The sequence below is a fragment of the Sorex araneus genome, chromosome 9, assembly GCF_027595985.1.
Source record: "Sorex araneus isolate mSorAra2 chromosome 9, mSorAra2.pri, whole genome shotgun sequence".
NCBI lineage: Eukaryota > Metazoa > Chordata > Mammalia > Eulipotyphla > Soricidae > Sorex > Sorex araneus.
Window position 1 is genome coordinate 63,510,575 of NC_073310.1, and position 18,215 is coordinate 63,528,789.

At 62.5% G+C, this 18,215-nt stretch overlaps 1 protein-coding gene across 2 annotated transcripts in view; it reads left to right on the plus strand.

The window, feature by feature from the left end:
- FAM171A1 (family with sequence similarity 171 member A1) overlaps positions 1 to 18,215 on the plus strand; it is a 65,649-nt gene that overhangs the window by 33,832 nt on the left and 13,602 nt on the right. For both annotated transcript variants that reach the window (XM_055146720.1, XM_055146721.1), the window contains exons 2-5: positions 7,384 to 7,611; positions 9,589 to 9,681; positions 13,548 to 13,706; positions 17,259 to 17,435. In XM_055146720.1, the coding sequence (XP_055002695.1) occupies positions 7,384 to 7,611; positions 9,589 to 9,681; positions 13,548 to 13,706; positions 17,259 to 17,435 (657 nt within the window). The remainder of the gene's footprint in view (positions 1 to 7,383; positions 7,612 to 9,588; positions 9,682 to 13,547; positions 13,707 to 17,258; positions 17,436 to 18,215) is intronic.

The following is an 18,215-nucleotide window of genomic DNA, read 5'->3' on the forward strand; positions in this document are numbered from 1 at the left end:
AAACTCAGGATGTCTGTCCTTCCGGGGCCCTCGGCAATGCCGGAGGCAGCCTGAGTTGTGTGTGCCCGCGGCCATCCGGGGCTCTGTCCCCTCCCTACTGTCTGCAGGGACAATTAGAAGGTCCAGCCCAGTTAGGTGGCACGGAAGGGATGAAATACAGCCACCTGTAGCCAAGGAAGGGGTGGGGGTCCACAAGGGCCCCCAGAAACGGAGTCCCGAAGAGGGGCAGCTGTGGCCACAAATTCCTGCCACTCGGGATCCAAGGGAGAGTGTTGGGGGGCAGTGTCCCCCAAGAAGGATTTGGCGGTTTCCTGCAAGAAGCCCACTCACTGCCCATCACCTTGAACCCACTGGGAGACCCCAGGCAAGTTGCATCAAATACCGGCTCACTCCTCACACCATAAGGGGTAGAGGATGGGGAGGGGTGAAGAGGGCGTCACTCCTGCCTTAGGCGCACAGAGGGGCTGCCTGGCCCCGTGCCCCCTGCCTCCTGCCCCTCAGCTCACGCACTCCCCCCCCCCCGCCGATCCCGGGAGCTAAGCTCCATCCTTCAGAACAGCCGTGGAGGAGCAAGAAGTGCCCCCACCCAGGGTGCACGCCTGAACCCAGCAGAAACTAGAAACTCGCCAGGGAAGGGAGAGGACGTAGCTGTCACGTCCGGTCTGCAGACTGAGCCCAACCCCCAAACACCGGGCGATTCCTGTTGCGTGAGCACCAAGCCCCCACCACCCAAGCCCAGCGTAAGTGGGAAACGTGCCGTTCGTACTGTTCTTCCCTCCAAATCAGGGGTCCGTCCATCACCAAGCAGAAATATTTCACCACAACATTTTCTATACTGGAGTATTAGCAGCTTTTCAGTTTTTATTTTTAATTGAATCACTGTGAGATAGGCTGACAGAGCTGCTCATGACTACGTTTCAGTCATACAGTGCTCCAACACACATCCCTGCCCAGTGCACATTTCCCAGCACCAGTGTCCCCAGTTTCCCTCCCGTCACCCCCACCCCACCCCTTTTCATCATGTTTTTAAGCAAAAAAGTGCAAAAGTTACAGTTTACTTGTCAGCAAAAGGATGGGAAATGCTTCCCAAAGTGAAAGCCTCTGAGGTTAGGTTCTTTGTGTTCTTCTGTGTTCTTTTGAAATTCACACGGGATTCAATGTATCTTCAGGTTCCCCCACCCCCATTGATAATGTATCTAAATTGTTTCACATCTTTTCAAACTTCAGTTTTAAGGAAATGTCAGGGGCGGGGTAATAGGAGAGACGGCCGGCACTTGTTTGCATGCAGCCCACCAGGGTTGATCCCTGGCTACCATATGGTCCCCCAAGCCCCCCCAGGAGTGACTCCTGAGCACTGCTGGGTGTGACCCCGAAGCCAAGCCCAACCTAAATGTTAGCAGATGTTTGTCTTTCTGACACTGCGCCTTCCTCCAGCCTGACTCACCTCCCCGCCGAGATGACAGTTTTGCTTTCTGGCGAGCCGAGACCTGGACCCTCTCTCAGGAGGTCCTGGGGCTGCTGTGCAGGGCTGTGCGGTGTGCGGGCGCCTGGGCGGGACGCCGGAGCAGCCGTCTCAGCAGCGGCCAGACCCGTGGACACCTTTCTGCAGGTGAGGGGTGTCCATCTCCCCCTCCTCCCGCCCCGTGGTCCTGAAGAAGCTCTAGTGAGTGTCCGGGTGACTGCGCAGGGAAGACCCCGTCTTGGGAGGATACAGAGTCACACTGTGGCAACGGACATTACTGTTTGGGGGGACGAGGGTCTTCCTCAAATCCTGCCCTTGACGGCGACCTGCGACCCCACAAGGCCACGTCCCTCGCTTTAGCTCAGGCCTATTTGAAGCCCCCTGCAGTGGGTGCCACCCAGGTCACGAGTTGCGCCCCCATGTGGCCGTGGCGGTGGCGCAGCGACACCAGGCGAATGAGTGGGAAGTGGCGGGATTTGTGCTGAGTCACAGCTTCCTGCAAAAACAGGTTCAAGTATTGCTGGGCGGAGAGCGTGTGGGCGGGGCCCCCTTCTGCTCCTGGGGGCGCATGGCGGCAGGAAGTACGACAGTCCCCTGCCTCTGCGCTGCGCAATGCTGCAGCCCCCGCCCAGGAAGGAAGGATCTGGAAGCTCAGTCCCGCGGGCCTGTGGCATGCCAGAGCCACGGTCTAAACACCTTGATCTGGCAGACGTGTTTGCCACGATGGATGCTTGCAGATTGCATTCTGGGTGGCAGCAGATAAGGCCTCAGAGATAAGAACAGACGGAGACGCTGGCAATGGCTTCTGGTGTCCTGTGCTCTCTGTAGCTGGTACTCTTTCTGGAGTGCTCCTGGCAGGCTGGTGCTCTTTGGAGTACTCCCTGTAGACTGGTGCTCTGTGTGGAATGCCCTTTGTAGGCTGGTACTTTTTCTGGGGTTCTCTCTGCAGGCTGATGTTCTCTCTGGAGTGCTCTTTGTAGGCTGGTGCTCTGTGTGGAGTGCTCCCTGTAGGCTGGTACTCTCTGGAGTGCTCCCTGTAGGCTGGTACTCTCTGAAGTGCTCCCTGTAGGCTGTCATACTCTGCCTGGTCCTTATTTCTGATATCCTTCCTCGGGGGGTGGTCATCCTTGGTGCATCTTCACCCTAAATTGGACCGTCAAGAGATCTCATCATCCACACGGCTCCTCAGAGTCCTCTGAGTGCACCGAGACGGCCAGCAGGCCTCTAGTGGACCCTTCCCGCGCACGTGGGTGAGATTCCAAAGGGACTTTTTCAGGGGAGACCCAGAAATATTTCTCCTCTGGCAACCTCACCCAAACCCTTGAACTCATATCCGAGGCGACGAGGAGATTCAGAGAAAGGTGCCTTTGCGTGTGCGGACGGGGCTCGCCCTGGCAAGAGGGCGTGTCTGCACGGAAGCCATGTGCCCGGTGCTCCCATCCGCGGGGCCCGTTTGTCCTGCTCCTGTTCCATCTCTTGGTTGGCAGCCGCAGCTTGGCTGGGAACACGGGACTCGCGTGAGCTTCCCAGCATCCCCGCTCAGGGCTGCGTGCACCTCCCACTCTCCCTGTGCCTTCCCGCCTCCCCGCGGGTCCTGACTCCCATGACTGAGCAGCATGTTCCCATGTTGCTGTAGTGGCGTGCGTGTTCCTGGCGTGACCCAGTTCATGGCTCCGTGTAGACTCTAAACCCTCGGCCCTTTCCCAGGTGACGCCTAGGGATGCTTTGGGAAGGAGCACTCAGCACAGCCCCCGTCTCCGAGAGAAAGTGTCCGCTCCCTGGCGCCACTGCTGCATGCTGGCAGAGGGACTGTTCCAGCGTGCCCTCCTGGAGTCAGCGGGCAAGGCGTGCATGCTCGTGTTTCCAGCAGGTCCCTGTGTTTGATTAATCCATCACTCGTTGGCATAGACTCCTGTATGCTCTGAAAGGTGGGAGCGAACTCTTCATCTGTTTGGCCCAAACTAAGAATTCTGTCGACTTGAGCCGTGGGGAAAACACCGCGCGTTACTATTGACACTCGGAAGCGGAAACCACTCACCCGGCACCGTCGCCCACGACAGTCCACTCTCCCCTGCAGATGAAGCAGGGATTTAGCAAATGCTGGGAAAGCGTGAAGTTTCCAGGAAACCCCGTCACGCGCAACTGCGGGTGTGTGTGGATCCTGATGAGGTTTTGTTCACCCAGAGGAGTGATCTCCCTCACACAGGACACATGTTTAAAAATACATCTGTGTCATTTTACACATGTGCCCTACCAAGTGCCTGCACCCTCATTTTCCATGTCGTAAATGTGTCACACACACGAATGCGTGGCATAAAGGTTCAATGAAGCACAGGAATGGCATTTCACCAAGCACCCGTACGTGTTTAAGTGTCGCGTGAATAGCCACGAAGACACGGGCTGCACGCATGATTTCCCTTCTGCGCCTCAGTCACTCCTGCCATGACCTAGATGTGGTTCTCCTGCCCTGGAGGTTTAAGAGCAAAAACAATCCCCACGGAGCCTGACCACGTCCGAGCTTGCCCGCAGCAAGACCACATCCAAAGCCCAGGCCGAGCAACCCTCAGACTCCCCCCTCCCCACCCCGGCTTTGTCGGACATTCTAGACAACAGCCCCTTTAAACTAGAGCCCTGTGGCTGGTGGGCGGGAGCAGGCTGGCATGAGGGCCGGGAGGGGCTGGAGCTTGCCAAGAAACAAGGTCAGGCGGGGTCATCCCTGAGACAGACTGTGGGAATGCACGGGAAGACCCAGTGGGGAAAACAAAGACCTTCTGGCCAGAGGTCAGAGGTCATGGCCAGGGGTCGGGGTCAGGTCATGGCGACAGCCGGGGATCAGGATCCGAAGGGGCAGCCCTGGCCCCTCCCCCAGGCACATAGGTCTCCTTCTGCTTGGTTGGTTTCCCTGAACCCGGTGGACCCCACTGGGGCGCGTGGGTAAGGATGGGGTGCAGGCACCGTCCGGGAAGAGCGCCCCCTGGTGTCAGAGCGATGAGGCCCCACCAGGCAAGTGCCTTGAGGTTGCCCCATGCTCTTCTCCACGCGCCCCTTCTTTCTCAAAAACGGGAAAGGCTGGGGCAGCCGCCAGCGTCGAGCAGAGGCTCAGGCATACGGGGCTTCTCGGGAGCATCTCTGGGATGGAAACGCCTTTGGAGGGCAGCTCTCGGAGGCCATCGGCCCGAGAACTGCCGATTCCCGGACCCAGGCAAGGACGTCGGGCGCGACGTGGAGCCCAGTGGCTGGTGCCCTCTGTCCTAGGTCACCTGTTTCCCTGACGGGGTTGCCCAGGGTGGCGGTGGCGCCTTCCAGAGCTGCTTCGCCTGGTCAGGTTCCTGGCACCCAGGCAGGGAGGCGGGGAGGAGCGGCCTGGCGTGCCACGTGTCGCTCTCCGCTCACACCCCGGCGGTGTTCCCGAGACACGGGCACCTCTGCTTCCCGGAGGCTCACGGGAGGAACCTGAAGGCAGACCATCTGGCCAGGAGGCCTGGACACGGACTCCCGTCCTCGACCTCGGGCACCCTGAGGTGTCCACACACCTGCCAGGACAGCAGAAAACGTCTCTGATCGGTTCACTGGCCTTTCTTGAACGTTCCCATTTCTTGGAAGAGCAGCGCACGTGTGTCTCGCCACCTCGTCCCCAGCGAGCCGCCACTGTGGCGAGGACCTGGTCTTTCTGCTGAACCCCCGGAGGGCCCCAGAGGAGGTGCTCACCCTTCCAGCCCTCACTTCCCTCGGCAGGTCGCGAGCGAGTTCTGCCTCCCCACGTGCTCCCACTCTGCACATCCTGACCGGCTCGCTGGAGGCAGAACATACCCAGGGCCTGCTTTATTCAGAATAAATGGCATTTAAGTTTGACCTCGCCTAGAAGAAAACAAAAAGAACCATTTAAAACACACGTGCAGGGAGGGCTGCAAGCCCGCCTGCGTGCGCACACATCCATGTGTACACACGGAACCTTCCCGCCAGCGGTTTCCCTGGCAACCGTTCCACTCGCCCCTTCCAGCGGGTCCTTAAAGCTTGGCGAAGGTGTGCGTGTTAATTTTATAGATGTGCTGAATAGCGCTCATTAGCTTCGCAGTTCCCGGAGCCTTCCAGAATCTCTTAAAGGGACTCTGTCTTGGCGAAAATCTTACTCACTTACGGATCAGCAGCCCCCGGGAGCAATTTCCGATCGACGTTGCTTTACGGGGGTCCCATGTTCCTGTGGCCTTTGCCTTGCATGCAGCCGAGCCCAGACTGATCTCTCACACCCCGTGGCCCTCTCAGCCCCCATGAGCGACCCCTGAGCAACCACAGAGCCAGGAGTTTGCACATCCCCTTTCCGGCATTAATAGTTGACTCCCAATACATGGTTCTTTTAAAAAATTTTTTTTTCACCATCTTATTTAAACATCTGGAGCGATAGCACAGCGGGGAGGGCGTTTGCCTTGCACAGCGGCCAACCCAAGTTCGATTCCTCCATCCCTCTCAGAGAGCCCGGCAAACTACCGAGAGTATCCCGCCCGCACGGCAGAGCTTGGCAAGCTACCCGTGGCGTATTCATATGCCAAAAACAGTCACAACAAGTCTCATAATGGAGACATTACTGGTGCCCGCTCGAGCAAATTGATGAACAGTGGGAGGACAGTGCCACAGTGCTATTTAAACACCATGATTTACAAAGTTGCTCATGACTGAATGTTCCAGGCGTTCAGTATTCCAACCCCTGTCCACCACCACTGTCATCTCCCCTCCACCATTGTCCCCACTTCCCCCACGCCTGCACCCTGTAGCAGGCCCACAATGATGTATTTTATGTTGCTTGTTACCACTAACTGGTTAATGGATAAAAAAAAAAAAAATTCCATAGAAGGAAATTTGAAAGTTGTTGCGTCTCACCATGGGGACACCGAGGCCCTGTTGAGGGTCACTCAGTGTTGTTGCGAGGGAAGCCTTCTGCGTGGCGGCTTCTGTCCCACTCCGTCCCGTCCGCCCTACTGGCATGTGGGTGTTGGAGAGTTTGGGGATGTTTGCGATCGCACACCCCAGAAAATCCAGAATTTCTCACCCTGCGGTTTGGGAGACTCGGCTCTGAGGCCGTAGAGCCTGGCCGGAGTGGCTGTGGGCTGTGGGGGCGGCGCCGGGGCCTGCCCCCTCCTGAAGGCACCCCGAGGCCTCCGCTGCGAGCGTCCGAGACATTTCAGTGGGTCCATCTCTTGGCAGGTTCAGTCTTGGGTCTCGGGAACAGGGCCGGTCGCTGAGCGTACCTGGCGATGCCGGTGTTGGTGGGCGTGACTGTCGGGGCTTCGGGAAGTGTGGGGGGGGGTGGGGGCACACAAAGGAGCTGTGTCCGTCAGTCTGTCCGATGGCACTTGGCCGGGCAGAGCTGCACATACGCCCCACCGCTTAAGCCACGCCCCCGGCCCTGACTTTGTACGATTTTCACTTCACACCCTTTCATTCCTCTCCTTCAGAGCTGGGAATTCTTTCTGGCCTGGCTTTTTGTTTTGTTTTGATTTTGCTTATGGCCACATGCATTGGCGCGCGGGGCTTTCTCCGAGGGCTTCTCGGGCCCGTCGAGGATGCCGGGGTCAGCCACACGCACGGTGAGCGCCCCGCCCGCCGGCCTGGCTGGCTTCCCGGCTTTGGGGCCCCCCCGGCCTGCTCACTTCCAGGCTTGGGGGGCTTCTTGAAGGGCCATCGTGCGGCCCCCTGCTGGCCGGGAAGACCCAGGGGCTCACTGTTGGCTGCCGGGGTGGGGGGGGGTGCGTTTCCCTGACTGTTTGTGGGCGGGGAAGGCAGCGCGTGACGGGGCAGTTGGAAGGAAGCCCCGTCCGGTCCAGTGGCTGCCAGGGGCATGTTCTGGCTCGCAGGTCCAAGGGGGGTTCCTCCCCTCCCCCGCCTGCGCCCCACGCAGCTCACTGTCCCGCTTGGGTCCCCTGCAGCCGTCACCCTGAAGGTCCACGTCAGCGACGCCAGCACCCACCAGCCCATCCCGGACGCCCTCATCGAGGTCTTCAACAACCAGGTGCCCATCGCCTCGGGCACCGCGGGGCCAGATGGCGTCGCCTTCATCAAGTTCCAGTACAGGCTGGGCACTCCGCTGATGGTCACCGCCTCGAAGCACGCCTACGTCCCCAACTCGGCCCCATGGAAGCCTGTGCGCTTGCCCGGTAAGGCGGGGCAGGAGCCGCTGAGGACATCCACTGACCACCCAGGAGCCCCGGGAAGAAGAGTGGGCAGGGAAGCCCAGTGGGGTGCTCGTGTGGCAAGCACACTCACATGCACACACACACACACACACACACTTAAATACACAAAGGCACAGACACACATTCAAATATACACACACACACGCAGACATACTCAGATATACACACTCACACATATACTCACAACACACACACAGACACATTCAAGTATACACACACACAGACACATACTCAAATGTATACACACTCACACACACTCAAATGTATACTCATACACACATAGACACACTAGACACACTCAAATATACACACACAGACACTCACAGTCACACACACTCTCACATTCACACACTAATTCACACACACTCAAACACTCTTACACTCACATATACACTCATACACACACTCAAATACCCACACGGACATACTCATACATGCACACACAGATACACACTCTCCCACTCAATTACATACACACTCAAACACACATATACCCAAATACACACAAACTCACAGACACTGTCACACACTCAAATACACACACTCACATACACAAACACACATACTCAAATACACACTCACACATACACACTCTCACAGTTACATACTCAAATACACACTCATGCACATATTCACATATACACTCCGATATGCTCTTACACACACACGCACACACTCATACATCCAAGCACCACACACGTGCACAGACTTCTACACATTCACAGAGAGTCATATACCCACACTCATGCACACAAACAACTCACACAGTCACACACTCACGTGCTTAGAAGTAGCAAGCGTCAGGGCCAGGGAGACAGCACAGGGCTCCAGGCGCTTGCCTTGCATGCACCATCCCGGGTTCGATCCCGTCACTGCACACCGTGCCCCGGCACTGCCAGGAGGGACTGCAGGGACAGAGTGCGGGTAAGCCCTGAGCACCACTGGGCGTGGCCCCAGAACAGAAAACTCAGCCCCGAGACTCCCCTTGGAAGTCACCTCAGTGCCGCCGACTGCCCTCGCTTCGGCCCGACACCCAGGCTGTCCCTGCGGGCATGCGGGTCTGAGCCCCTCCCGCGTGGCTCAGTCCAAGGCTGCTTTCAGGAGACAGGTGACCCACATGAAGAGCTGGGTGGGCTGAGGCCGAGGGCCCGGGAGCCTGTGTCCCCGTGGGGTGGGCAGGGCAGTGTCCCCGGGGCACAGAGAGGGACGCGCCTGCCCACAGGCTCCCCGAGACGCATGGCGAGGGCGTGGGGTGACAGGTCGGCCCCTCTGCGCACTAGCCCCATGAGCACCACCACGGATGGGGAGGGCAACACCACTCAATGTATACACACTCACACACACTCAAATGTGCAAGATCCCTCTCTCTGCACACCGCCCGGGAGCCAGCCCTGCTCTGCTCATAGGGGGCACTCCGTCATGTGGGGTCACTGTCATGTGGGGTCACTCTGGTCACAGGGGGTCACTCTGGTCACAGGGGGTCACTCTGGCCATAGGGGGCACTCTGGCCATAGGGGTCACTCTGGCCATAGGGGGCACTCTGGCCATAGGGGTCACTCTGGCCATAGGGGGCACTCTGGCCATAGGGGGCACTCTGGTCATAAGGGGTCACTCTGGTCATAGGGGGCACTCTGGCCATAGGGGTCACCCTGGTCATAGGGGGCACTCTGGCCATAGGGGGTCACCCTGGCCATAGGGGGTCACCCTGGTCATAGGGGGTCACCCTGGTCATAGGGGGTCACTCTGGTCACAGGGGGTCACTCTGGCCACAGGGGGTCACTCTCACTCGGGGGCTCGAGGGCTTTCCGAGCTCTGTGTCAGGCCCAGCGCGGAGACCCCGGGGTCGCCATCTCTGTGGCGCCTGAGGAAGCGCCCGAGGGTGTCTGCGGGTCCAGCGAGTGGCTGCCCCCGCGGCCCCCTGACGCTCTCTGCCCACAGTGTTCTCATCGCTGAGCCTCGGCCTGCTGCCCGAGCGGCCCGCCACCCTCATGGTCTATGAGGACGTCGTCCAGATCGTCTCGGGCTTCCAAGGTAGGTGGGGCGGGGTCAGCACTGACCGTCTCTCCGGGCCTTGGGAGGGGGGACCTGCTGGCGAGATCCAGCCCGAAAGCCCGGCGCTGCCCCCGACTCCGGCCCCAGGCCACCAGCCGACCCCCACAAGGTGCCGGAGAGGCGGAAGGCGGCCAGGGCAAGGGGCAGCCTGGCCCCCGGGCAGGGGTGACCTGCGTGGCCTGGGACAGGAAAGGGGCAAAGGACTGGGCCCGAGACTGCCCTGTCCCGCCTGGGGGGGGGCAAGCGGCCAGCAGGGGGCGGGCTGTGGGGGAATGAGGACGCTTAGTGAGCAAGAAGGTGGGGTGGCCCTGCAGTGCCCGTGGGCACCCCGGGGCAGGTGGTCTAGGAGACGGGCTGGGGGGAGGGTCTTGGCTGGAGGTGAAGGGGGCAGCTGGGGTGACCCCTGGGGAGAGAGTCCAGAGGCCCCGTGGGAAGCATTTTGTCCAGAGGTGGGGGCCGAGGCTCGGGTACATGCCTGGGGGGTCACTCCCCGGCGGGGGCGGGAACAGAGTGGCCATTGTGGCGAGGTCACCGAGACGGGGACAGAGAGTGGGTCATGGGGCTGGATGGTGACCACCGTCAATTGACATTTCAAGGTGGCACGTGGCCAAGGACCAGCCACGTCACAGCAGGGTGGGGGTGTGGAGAGAGAGAAAAGGCATTTGTGCGGGGGGATTCCTGAGCCCCCATCCTGGCTTTCTTTGGGGATGAAGGTGAGTCCCACCCAACAGTGCTCAGGGCTGACTCCTGGCTCTGTGCTCAGGGCTGACTCCTGGCTCTGTGTTAGGGGCTGACTCCTGGCTCTGTGCTCAGGGCTCACTCCTGGCTCTGTGCTCAGGGGTCTCTCCTCATGGGGCTCAAGGGCCCTCTTGGGTGTGGATGTGACTGGGGTGCTGTGCGCATGGTAAGCGTCCTCCCCCACCTCTCTAGCATCCCCCAGGCAACATTGGATGGCTCAGATCCCTGAGGCGGAGGGCGGGGGGCGTGCTGGTTGGGAGGAAGAGGCCCTCGGCCGGGACAGGAAGAGCCCGTGGGGCCAAACCCTGCCGCCCATTTTGGTGCGCGGTGGAGCTGGGGATGGAACCCAGGTCTCGAGCATGCACAGACAGTGCTTTGCGGCTGAGTCGCATCCACGGCCACGTCGAGGCTCATGCAGTCACCCCCAGGGACTTGGGTTCAGCCTGGAAGACGCAGGGGGGGAGGGGAGAGCAGTGGGGGCAGCACCTCCGGCGGGGGGGTCCTGCGCCCGTCGGGAGGAGAGAGGAGGTGAAGCCGGTGCCCTGGGGAGGCGAGCGACGCCCGGACTAGCTGCGGGCGGTCACTCCCCTGCCCTCGCCGCCCACCTCTGGTCCGTGTGTGGACACGCTGATCGAGCCCGTGGTCACCGTGCCGCCCTGCCTGTGCTCCATGGACAGCGTGTCTGGGCTTCCAGCTGCCGACAGGGGCCCCCCCTCGCCCGACCCTCAGACGCCCCCCCCCATCTGGGAGGGGGGGCCCGCTGAAGTGCGGGGTGTAGTGCGGGGTACGACAGAGGTGGGAGAAGGCCCGGATGGGGCAGAGCCGGGCCCAGGTGGGGGAGATGCCCCGTGGCCCGCAGCAGTGGGGCCCCCGTAGGATGAGCCCCTCCCAGAATGCCACCTGCCCACCTGAGGGCCCTCGGTCTGGGGTCCCAGCCTCAGCCCGCAGGAGCCCAGCCCCCTGGTTCTCTGGGCACACGCTGTGCCTCTTCCCCTTTTCTCTCTCTCTGGCCAGTGGGCTTTTATTTATTTATTTATTTTTGGCTTTTTGGGTCACACCCGGCAATGCTCAGGTCACTCCTGGCTCTGCACTCAGGAATCACTCCTGATGGTGCTCGGGCGACTATATGGGATGCCAGGGGTCGAACCCGGGTCGGCCGCGTGCAAGGCAAACGTCCTCTCCGCTGTGCTATCGCTGCAGCCCCTGCCTTTAATTCTTGAAAAGTCACTGACATCCTAACATTCCCTGAGGCAGAGTCCCAGGAGCCTCCAGACACCGCCCCTTTCCGCCTGATTGGACCCGCTGCAGGGCCCCTGTCCCGGCCCCCTGAGGTGAGGGTAGGGGCACTGCCTTTCCCCCGCTCTCAGCGCCCCCCCCCCCCCCAGACGGGAGACGGTGGAGGAGATGGGAGAGAAAAGCCTCGGTCAGAGGCAGCGGGCAGTGGTTGGGGTTCACAGGACTTTCCAGATGGGCGGCAGTGGGGGCCAGAAGCCCGGCGAGGACATGTGGGAGGGCGGGCAGCGGGGGCCAGCAGCGGGGTGAGGACACGTGGGAGGGGGGGCAGCGGGGGCCAGCAGCAGGGTGAGGACACGTGGGAGGGCGGGCAGCGGGGGGCCAGCAGCGGGGTGAGGACACGTGGGAGGGCGGGCAGCACACCGGGACCATGGGGGCCGCCCCAGAGGCAGATCCCAGCGCCAGAGGGCTAAGAGCAGCGCGGGAGGGGCCTGGGAGGACCAACCAGCGAGTCCAGCAGAGGTGGCCGCGGTTCGACAGGGACCTCCGGCCCGGGCCCCGCCCCCCCTGCCCTGCCACCCATGGGCTGTGGAACAAGAGACCAGCCCCTGCAGGAGGCAAGTGTTGGTGTTTCAGGGGCCCGGGGCGGCTCCCAGCCCAGCCCTGGGCCTGCCTCTCTCCCTTCCCCCCGACTCTCTAAGCTGGGGGGAGTTCCTCAGGCCCGCAGGGACAGAGAATGGGCGGTAGGTCCCCGGGTTCGAGAACAGTGCACTGGCTCCGTCACCATCCGGTAGCTCCCTGGTGGGGGCTATAGGATCGGGCCCAGTCAGGGACCACCGCCCCCGGCAGACGTGGGTGGGGAGAAGGCGCCCCCAGGTGGCCGCCGGGACAGCTGATCTCCCTCGCGCCTTGGGGTAGAGGGTCCGAGATCGCCAGACTGTCAGGGCGGTCCGTGGGCCAGCATGGCCCTCCGGTGTCTGTTCGCCCTGCGGTGTTGGTGCCCGGACAGTGCTCAGGGGCGAGCGGGTTGGCCCTCGTCCCTGACACGGCAGCTCCAGGCTCAGAAGGCAGGGTGAGGCTTTCCCCAAAGCATCGCGGGGGCCGAGGGGCTGGAGGGGCCGTCCCGCCCCGTGCACAGACTCCAGGCTGCTCGAGGGACCCTCGTTTCACGCGCGTTCATGTGAGGGTCTCTTCTGAAGAGGTCAGAGGGAAACTGGGCTTCCTGCTGGGGGAGTTTCTTGGTCCGGCCATGGCCTCCCCTCCTGGCCGGGGCTGCTGGGGGCGGGGCCGAGTCTCACGGGGATCTTCCTGTTGCTGTTTGCTTGGGGGTCTTGCCGGCTGGTGCTCGGAACTCACTTCCGGCTCTGCACTCAGTGATCTCTCCGGGCGGGCTCAGGGGACCCTATGGGGTGGGGGGAATCGAACCCGGGTCGGCCTCGTGCAAGTCCCCCCCACCCCCTCCTTGCTTTCGCTCCAAGCCCTCAACTGGATTTTACCAAGAACATGGAGGATGCAAAGGCGTCCCTGGCCTCATCTGACTAAGGAAACTGTTCACCCCCCTTCGCATCGCCCCTCTGGCCTTCCCCCCCCCCCCCCCCGCATTCAGACTCTGGCCTTCCCCCCCACTCAGAGGCAAGCCCCCCCCCCGCAGTGGAAGTAGGAGTTGCAAATAGCACTCCCAAAGTGTTTCTTTGAAAAAAAAAAAATCACATCCCGTGTCAAAACTCCTGTGACAATGGGCTATTATTTCTGTCCCCATAATAGCGTGTTGTCACATCTCCGTGTCCTGCTCGGGCGGGGGAGGGGAGGGGGCGTGGGGAGGGGGCGGCTCCCTGGCGGGGTGCTCACGGCTGGGGTGCTCCTTCCTCCCGCAGGCGCCCGGCCGCAGCCCCGCGTGCACTTCCAGCGGCGCGCCCTGCACCTGCCCGACAACACCAGCTACAGCGACCTGACCGCCTTCCTCACGGCCGCCGGCAGCCCCGCCGAGGTGGACAGCTTCCCCTACCTGCGCGCGCTGGACGGCAACAGCTCAGGTGCCCGCGGCCGGGCCGGGGCGGCGGGGGCAGGGCCCAGGGCTGCTGGCGCGCGCGCGTGCGTGCGTGCGTGTGTGCGTGTGTGTCCGCGTGCGGGCGCGTCCTGCGGGTGGGGAACCCTCCTTGCGGTGGCGGCGGAAGCTCAGGGCCGGTCTTTGCCTTGGGGTGGGGTTTCCTGTGCCCTGGGAGCCTCGGAGGTCGAGGTTTGCAGCCTTCTTCCTGGCCTCCGTCCCCTCCCCCACCCCGCCCACCCGCCTGGCCGGGAGCAGAGGCCTGCCCAGCAGTGCAGGGGGGGCCCGGGGCCCTGCCTGCCTCTCGGCTTCCACCGAAGACGCTCTGACGTAGAGTTTGATTCTTTCTGGCACCCCTAAGCGGCCGCCGCTGGGCCCCACCTTGGCTCCCCGTGCTCAGGTGTCAGGGCCAGAGGGGATGCCCGGAACCCTCCTTGGGAAGTGGGGCTCGGGAGTCTGCACCCCTGCACACAGCCTCCGAGGCGGCTCCCGGAGCCCTCCGCACGGAGGCAGGGTCCGCGGGCACGGCCCTCCCGGCTGGTATTCCCTGCGCCGCCCCCCAGCGCGGACCCCGGAGGCGGTGGCAGCAGCTTTCGGGGGCTCACTGAGGCCCACCTCGCTGGGGCTCGTCCTGACTGAGCCGTTTGGAAGCGCGTTAACCCTGGACCTCTCCTTCGTCCCAGCGCAGGGCTGTCTTCCTGCACCAAAGCCCCGGGCCCCAACCTTCCTCCTCCCCTCTCAGCTCTGCCTGGCAGTGTGGCCGCTGAGCCTCAGTGACCCCCTCGGGAGAGGAGGGCCCTGTCCTGGGCACCTGAAGCTGTTGTCCCCCCAGCAGCCCGCCACGGAACGGTGGCAAAGGCGCCGGCCCAGCAGGACGCCCTGCGGCCCCTGCCGCGCACTCAGCCCGCTGTGCCACTCCCGGGCTCCCGAATAAATGACGGAAGTGAAGACCGAGGGGGAAGAGTGCAGGACTGTCCACCTGAGGGGCAGTTGCTCTTCTTAGATCCCTCTGTCATCCCGGCCGGCTGAAGGGGGGTTCTGGGGAGGACAGGAAACTCCTCTCCTGACATAACTTCGCCTTCCTTGGCCCGGAGACAGACCGACCCGGAATGGGCCGGGAAAGGGGACGCAGCAGGTGGGAGCAGGGCTGGGCTGACCCTGTGCCCAGCTGCCTCCGGGGCTAGGAGTGGCTGCAGCAGCGGGGCCAGAGCCACGGGACAGCCGGGAGCGCTCTGGCCTTCCAGGCCGCAGATCCGGGTTCGATCCCCGGCATCCCATGTGGTCCCCTGAGCACTGCCAAGGGGACCCCGCTGCAGAAAAATAAATCAAGGCGTCAGTTTAGAAGTTTGGGCAGGCGCCACCAGGAGTGATTCCTGAGTGTAGAGCCAGGAGTGGCCCTGAACATCGCCGGGGTGGCCCAGTAAACAGACAGCCCGAGCGCCCCTGCAGCTGCTGAGCATCCTCAGGTGGTACCCAGTGAGCGAAGGCCCCAGGCTGGCCGCTGAGAGACCCCCGCATGCCCACTGCTCTGACTATATACTCCGAAGCCCCATCGCACCCCCCCTTCACAGCCCCACACCCCACCCCCTCCATTATCTGCGCTGGGCTTTCCCCGGGGGCTTCCGGCTGTTCCTGCTGCTCGTGACCCCAGGAAGATGAAGGGGACCCCGCACAGTGGCCTCGGCAGGAAGAGCGGTGCCGGAAGGCAGAGCCGGAGGAGCCCCTCAGAGCCCCGAGCCGCCCCCGCCCCCGCCCCCGCCCCTGCCCGTGGCTCTGACGCGGCCCCTCTTGATTGCAACCCTGGGGCTGGGGCGAGGGGGCCGGGGGTGCAGTGACTCTACATCGGACGGGGACGGAAGGACAAACAGAGGACTCCGCGTTCACATCCAGTGACAGCCTCACCACAAAGACTGGAAGCTGAGCCGGGACCCTTCCAGCGTGACTCATCGGGGGGAGGGCCGGCGGGAGGGGCGGGAGCAGAAGCCTGCCTCGTGGGCGTCCCCAGCGGGGAAAGCAGCCCCCTCGGAGGCTGGCGTGAGCGTGGGCGAGCGCTTTGCACAGCCCCCTCCACCGCGTGGGCCGAGCGCGCGGTTCTGCTGGACCGTCCCAGCGCGCCCACCCGCTCCGCCAAGCCCAGCACAGGAAGCGCCGGTCCTGCCTCCACAGCGTCCCAGGTCAGGAAAATCCCCGAGGAGCTTGTCAGAGGCCGGGCCGGGGATGCTGGGAGCTGAGCCCTGGGACCAGGTGGGGATGCCAGGACGCCGGCTCGGGGTCCCCGAGCAGAGTGACGTGGGAGGAGGAGGTGGGCGTGGAGTTTCCAGAGCGCTCGGCACCGGCCCTGCTCGCTCTGGCTCAGCACTGCCTGGGGCTCGGGGTTCTGGGTGGCAGAGGCCAGGGCAGCTCGGGCGCCCCGGTGCCAGCTCTCAGCCCTGCCCTTGGGAAGCAGCTTAACAGAAGCAGGAGCAGAGCTCAGAGCCGGCCCTGCCCGTGCTGCCCGGTCCCCAGGGCCACCCTCGGGTCCTGGCAGACGCTGCGTCACGATCTCCTTCCCCTGGAACGACGCATCCGGGCTTTGGGCTTGGACTGCAGAGGCCACGCGTAGGTGACTGCGGCCTCCGCCCTGTGCCTCTCTCGCTGAGAGGCGCTGAGGGACGGAGGCGGGAATACATGTGTCAGCGGTTGGGCTGGCGTCAGCTGTGCAGGATCTGCTCTGCAGAGAATCGAAGCTCTCCGTTTGCTGGTTTCCTCTAAACGCTTCCCGTTCCCCTCGCTGGGGGTTGCTTTCGCTGGGCTAATCACAGGCAGGTCGGACACCCGCGGCATCCTGAGAAGCCCTGCGGGCAAAGGAAGCTTAGCATTCCTAGGCTGCCGCTGCGTTTCCCTTGTCGGGTTTAAGAAAAGATTTTAAATCGTGACAGAATCGAGTTTGTGTGATAATAGGTTTCCCCCGAGAGGGACTTTTTTCTAAAGCGGGTTGCTTAAGTGTATAAATATAATACCACGCTCGTAAGCATCCCCAAAGTTCTCTGGAAAGGAGACAGTCATTTAAGCTTTGGCTTGGGTAAGAGGCCTCTAATGTGGAATGATCGATGTATTAAGTTTCTCCCAAACCCATCAGAGAAACAGTGGCCACTGGAAGAGCATAAATATTTCAGGTCTGAATTTTGGGCCGTTGACTTTTAGGAGGCCTGAGTTCATCTCTGGAAGCCCCGCTGGAGCCAGGCCCGGCCTCTCCTGCTGCCCCCAGGTTAAGTCTCACTCAGGCATCCAGTCTCCAGGCGGTGACTGGCCGAGGGCCCAGTGGGCCTGGGCACCCGCCCTGCACGGAGATCTTTCCCGGGGTCTGGGCACCCGCCCTGCACAGAGATCTTTCCCGGGGTCTGGTTCCCTTCACAGATGCTCAGAGCTGGCTGGCGCTGCGCGGACCCTCCAGTTTCTGAGGGTCCCTTCGACGACCCCCGTGGCCCGTCCCCTCGAAGACAGAGCCCGGCTGCCCACTGCCTGGGTCTGTGACGAGTGACGAGATGCCTCTTGCTTCCAGGGAACAGCACCCGGCACGACCTCACGCCCGTCACGGCCGTCAGCGTGCACCTGCTGGGCAGCGATGGGACGCCGGTGCTGGTGGACGGGCCCATGTACGTCACCGTGCCGCTGGCCGCGCACAGCAGCCTGAGGCACAATGGCTACGTGGCCGCGTGGCGGTTTGACCAGAAGCTGGGTAAGCAGGGCCGTGGCCTCAGGGGTGGCCCCCGACCAGGGAGGGGGGACAGGGGGCGGCCCCATCAGGCACCTCCAGACACACTCCTTGGACTTCTGTTGTGCTTTTTGCTCATTTCTCTGCCAAGAATAGTCAGACCCATTAAAACTAAAATAGCTCTTTATCCTTATCCTCTTCTCGAGAAGGTCAGAGAGCCTCTTGGTCTTGCCTCTTTGTTGGCTTTAGGAGAGCAGGAGAGAAAGGGAGGGAGGGGTTGGGGAGGAAGGGCAGGAGAGAAAGGGAGGGAGGGGTTGGGGGAGGAGGGCAGAAGAGAAAGGGAGGGAGGGGTTGGGGTTGGGGGAGGAGGGCAGGAGAGAAAGGGAGGGAGGGTTGGGGGAGGGAGGGCAGGAGAGAAAGGGAGGGAGGGTTGGGGGAGGGAGGGCAGGAGAGAAAGGGAGGGAGGGGTTGGGGAGGGAGGGCAGGAGAGAAAGGGAGGGGGGAGGGCGGGCGGGAGGGGGCTGGGGGAGGGGAACGCTTGCAGGCCGGGGAGTTGACCGGAAGAGCGGGAACACACACTTTGCACAGAGACCCACGTCCGTGTCTGCTTCCCGCAGCTGCAGGTGTCACCCTGGTGGCCCCTGAACGCGCTGGCGGACCCCTAGATGGGTAGAGAGATGGGCCGGAGGGACAGGTCAGCGGGAACGAGGCCTGGGTTCCCTCCCTGGAGCCACGCCGGGAATAACCCCAAGCCCTGAGCTGGGAGCAGCCCCTGGGCACAGCCCCCAGATTAGCAAAGCCACG